The sequence below is a fragment of the Populus euphratica genome, unplaced genomic scaffold, assembly GCF_000495115.2.
Source record: "Populus euphratica unplaced genomic scaffold, PopEup_1.0 scaffold2.1, whole genome shotgun sequence".
NCBI classification, from domain to species: Eukaryota; Viridiplantae; Streptophyta; class Magnoliopsida; order Malpighiales; family Salicaceae; genus Populus; species Populus euphratica.
The window spans coordinates 3,496,962-3,501,888 of record NW_011499846.1 but is presented as its reverse complement, the minus strand read 5'-3'; the positions used below and the strand labels follow the sequence as shown (position 1 = coordinate 3,501,888).

General features: G+C 33.3%; 1 protein-coding gene across 1 annotated transcript; it reads left to right on the top strand.

Annotated features, from left to right (window-relative positions):
- The first annotated feature begins 1,453 nt into the window (after positions 1 to 1,453).
- Positions 1,454 to 4,715, top strand: LOC105132296 (pectinesterase 2). The gene is made up of 2 exons (XM_011035707.1): positions 1,454 to 2,420; positions 3,665 to 4,715. Exons 1-2 carry the CDS (start codon positions 1,565 to 1,567, stop codon positions 4,351 to 4,353), a joined length of 1,545 nt encoding a protein of 514 aa, XP_011034009.1. The 5' UTR covers positions 1,454 to 1,564; the 3' UTR covers positions 4,354 to 4,715.
- Positions 4,716 to 4,927: the final 212 nt, after the last annotated feature.

Here is a 4,927-nt window from a genome sequence, read left to right as displayed (position 1 = left end):
ATCAATCATATTATTTATTATTTTATTTAACATAGGATATGTTTTTAATTAAATACCCTTTTCACTTGTGATTTGTCTTTCAAGACCCGTTGATTTAATCCTAGGATTTTCTTATGGATCCGTTATAACTTTTAGAATACAAGATATATAATAGTATATCTGTATAAATTCTAATTTCAAGTGTTTTTTTTAATCCCATGATGTCTTGAGCTTAAAACTTTTTAATGGTGCTCCAAATCTTAATCATTTAAACATCTATGGAAAACCGTGAGAAATAAAACTACATAATAATCACTACTTTTCTTCTAACATCACCATCACAATAAGTAAATGTGTCTAGGAAGATAATAATCACTACTTTTCTTCTAACATTACCATCACAATAAGTAAAGGTGCCTAGGAAGATATCCAAGGGAGATATTTGAGAGTGTAATTGGAAGATATCCAAGGGAGATATTTGAGAGTTTTGTTTATTTTTTAAAGTATTTTTTTTTTAAGAATGTATTTTTTATTTAAGAATGTATTAAAATAATATTTTTTAATCTTTAAAAATTATTAAAATAATAGTTTTTAATTTTTAAAAATTATTTTTTTTTATCAATACATCAAAATAATCTAAAAATATCTAAAAATATAAATTTAAAACAAAGACATAAAAAACTTTTAATTTTTTTAAAATATAAAAATAAACAGTATTAATACTGTTATTCAACTTCCAACTGCGGCCCATTTTCCCTTGGTGGAAAGCAGTTAGTAAAATCAAGTCACCTAACAGGCCACCGTTTCGATGTTTAATTTGGCCATCCAAATGAATGCATATAAATAATTAATATCAACGGATTAGCAGAATCGTTGACTAGTATTGGATAATACGGTCTGCCTATCCGCGAAGGAGCTGGGTGTTCTTCTCCTTCGCCCCCGTCAAATCATCCAGTGTTTTCTTAATTGAGCCTTGATTCCCTGTGCATGGATACTTTAATTACTTTGTTCTAGTAATTAATAACTCTTAATGGCATGCCGCATGCATAAGAAATTTTCACTGTCGCGTTTCGTGCCCCTTCCAGTTTCAAGTCTTAACATAAATTATCGATACACAGGAGTTTCCATTATATACACAGGAGTCTTAAGATGAGAAAATTTCCCCCCTGCTTCTTTCTTGAATGATTTCAAATTTTAACTCTAACAATAATTAATTTTAATTTTTTTTTCTAATTTAATCCCTAAAACTAATATCCTAGACCCCGCCTGATTTTATTCTTCATGACTTAATCTTGCTTCCCATCATCTACAATTTTTCCTCATCCAAAACTAGCCAACAGTTGGTGTCTAAGCAAATTGTCAAATCAAATAATGCTGAATCAAGAGAGAAGGTTGTGCAAGCATATTGAAAATCCATTGTTTATCACAACCAACTCACTACTCAGCTGCTATATAAGGCCATCGATTTATAACACGAATCCACACAAACTGATCATAAACCCTCATCAACTTTCTATAAATCATATCTATTTCTTCGAAATCCACTTTTCACTTGCCATCGTGTGCCTTCAATAAGCCAATATCCATGGCTATTCGAATTATGCAAACATTTCTATTCGTGTCTTTCCTTCTCTCCTCGACCATTTTGGGGTACAATCACGATGAGGTAAAGTCTTGGTGTAGCAAAACACCTAATCCACAACCATGTGAGTATTTTTTAAGCCATAACCCAAAAAATACCCCCATTCAACATGAGTCCGATTTTCTCAAAATTTCTATTGAACTAGCCTTGGACCGTGCCATGCATGATAAAGTCAATACGTACTCCCTAGGCTCAAAATGCAGGAATGGGCTTGAAAAAGCTGCATGGGAAGATTGCCTTGAGCTCTATCAAGAGATCGTTCTTTGGCTCAACAAAACTACTGGCAGCAAGTGCACAAAATATGATGCACAAACATGGCTCAGCACGGCTTTAACCAACCTAGCAACGTGCAGAACCGGGTTCGCTGAATTCGGGATGACTGACTATATTTTGCCTTTGATGAGTAATAATGTGTCCAAGTTAATCAGCAATACTTTGGCTATTAACAAGGCACCATATCGCGAACCTAGTTTCAATGGTGGGTTCCCTTCATGGGTCAGACCTGGCGACCGGAAACTCTTACAATCATCTTCACCAGCTTCTCAGGCAAACATTGTGGTGGCACAAGATGGGTCAGGGAACGTCAAGACCATTAAGGAGGCCATAGATGCGGCATCGAAAAGATCAGGGTCTGGGAGGTATGTGATATATGTGAAGGCAGGGACATACAACGAAAACGTTGAGATAGCACGGAAAGTGAAGAATGTTATGGTGGTAGGTGATGGTATAGGGAAGACAATTGTCACCGGTAGCAAAAGCGTCGGAGGAGGCACTACAACTTTCAAGTCAGCCACTTTTGGTGAGGATCCCCAATCAATTCATAAACATTTAATTTCAATCAATTTGTCTTGATAACTTAATGAGTATTTTTGACCTTGCTGATAATTAATTATACATGGCTGGAAAGTTTGATTCATAGATATTGCTTTTTAGTTAAGGTGACACGTCACGCCAAAAAAAAAGGTCCCATGAAAATTTAGAATCAGCACATGAACCATGCATCGGTTCATTAGCTTTTGATTTTTTTTTCGGGGTAATAGTTATTTTTAAAATAGTTTTTTATGTGAAAATATATTAAAATATTTTTTTTATTTTTAAATTTATTTTTTATATTAACAGATTAAAACAATTTAAAAATATATAAAAAATAATTTTAAATAAAAATTTTAAATATTTAATTATCAAAGCGTGCACAAACACTAACTGAATCTTCTATTGGATTAAAAAAAAGAAGAAATTATAGAAAGGCGCAGTTAGATTTGTTATTTTCTTTTACTAGTTTACACATGAAAGAACTTGCGAAGTTCCAACCTCGAGAAAATGCAAGTCATGAGGGTCCTTAATTAGTTTTGCATATCATCTTGAAAGGGACAAAACTGATAATTAGAAATTTGAATCTTTCGGAACCCGTCTCTCGTATTAATTAGGGACCATACAGTATCTACATAGGTTTGGATGGTCCTCGACGCTAAAAGGTAGCATTGTAGCGAATAGGTTCTTGATTGCGTTGAGAGGAAGAAACAACGTTATTTTTAGCTAGAAGTCTAAGCTAGGGGGTTCCCCACTCGGAAAGTCTTAGAGGCTAGCCTAGGAATAATTAATTTAGTACAAGCATCATCTTTGTGCCATCAATCATTATATTCTAAGATTGTTTATTATTTATTAATTATTAATTTACTTTGCTTCATCAGACTGACATTGAAACCGAACGCTATTCATTTGTTTTTCCCTAATGAATTAACATGGCAACTGTCTTTTAAGATACCAGATATCAATTGTCAAGAAAAGTCGGTTCATGATATATACTTAATCATTATGATTTAACTATATCAATGATTAGACAGGCATTTTATATAATTATATATCCTGAGTTTTATACTCCATTATAGTCAGAAGGTGTTAGTAAGTTAATTTCGATTTTTGCTATTTTGCAACAAATTAATTCATCTTTTATGCATATACCAATATTATAATCGCGATGATTTATTTTAATAAAAATATATAATTACTGAAATCTAATAACATCGTTTTGAATATCTTCAGCCGTGGTTGGAGATAATTTTATTGCTCGAGACATGACATTTAGAAACACAGCCGGCGCTAAAAATCATCAGGCAGTTGCCTTACGTTCCGGCTCAGATTTATCGGTGTTCTACAAGTGCAGCTTTGAAGGATACCAAGACACCCTCTATGTCCATTCTCAGAGACAGTTCTATAGAGAATGTGACATTTATGGCACTGTTGACTTCATATTTGGCAACGCTGCGGTTGTTTTTCAAAACTGTAACATCTATGCACGAAACCCTCCTAACAAGACCAATACCGTTACCGCTCAGGGGAGGACAGACCCTAACCAAAACACCGGAATTTCAATTCACAATTGTAAGGTAACTGCTGCTTCCGACTTAAAGTCAGTCCAAAGCTCCGTTAAAACATACCTCGGCAGGCCATGGCAAAAATACTCAAGGACTGTTTTCATGAAAACATACCTTGACAGCTTGATTAACTCAGCTGGTTGGATGCCATGGAGTGGTAATTTTGCTCTTGATACTTTATATTATGGAGAATACATGAATACTGGCCCTGGATCATCTACTGCCAATAGAGTTAACTGGAAAGGCTACCACGTTATCACTAGTGCATCCGTGGCATCACAGTTCACTGTAGCCAACTTCATTTCGGGAAATAATTGGTTGCCGGCCACCAAAGTGCCATTCACCGCCGGCCTTTAATCATTCGTTCAGATTATGTAGATGATTGATTAAGGGGCTGTTATTTGCATATAATGTTCTTTCTGGGGTATACTAAATTTAGTTTCTTTTGGGAAAAAAAAATAAGATTATTAAATTTTCATTTGCAGAAAAGGGAAGAATTTACAAGGTGTTTATCATGTATATTCCAGCAAGTATAGTTTTCTTTCTTTGTAATTTTCAGTGTAAGAAATAAATGTGATTCAAAGAAATTTTCAGTGTAAGAAATAAATGTGATTTTTCATTCATATCAATGTAATCACAATTGTAATAGCAATTGTACTAATGATTTCCTTGGCAAAATTAAAGATATTTTATTATTTTGATGAAGAGCTTTTTGATTTTATCCTGTAATGATTTATTTATTTATTTTTTGTCTAGTCAAAGCGGCAAGATTAATGCTCCAACCCAAAGACTTATCTAATTTTTTTTTACTGTGTTTAGCTACTGTCCCAGATATAAAAAAAAATATAAAAATATTTAATTAAAGAGATATAATATAAAATAAATCAGTCTCTCAAAAAGTTTTAAAATAAATTCTTATACTGTCAAAACA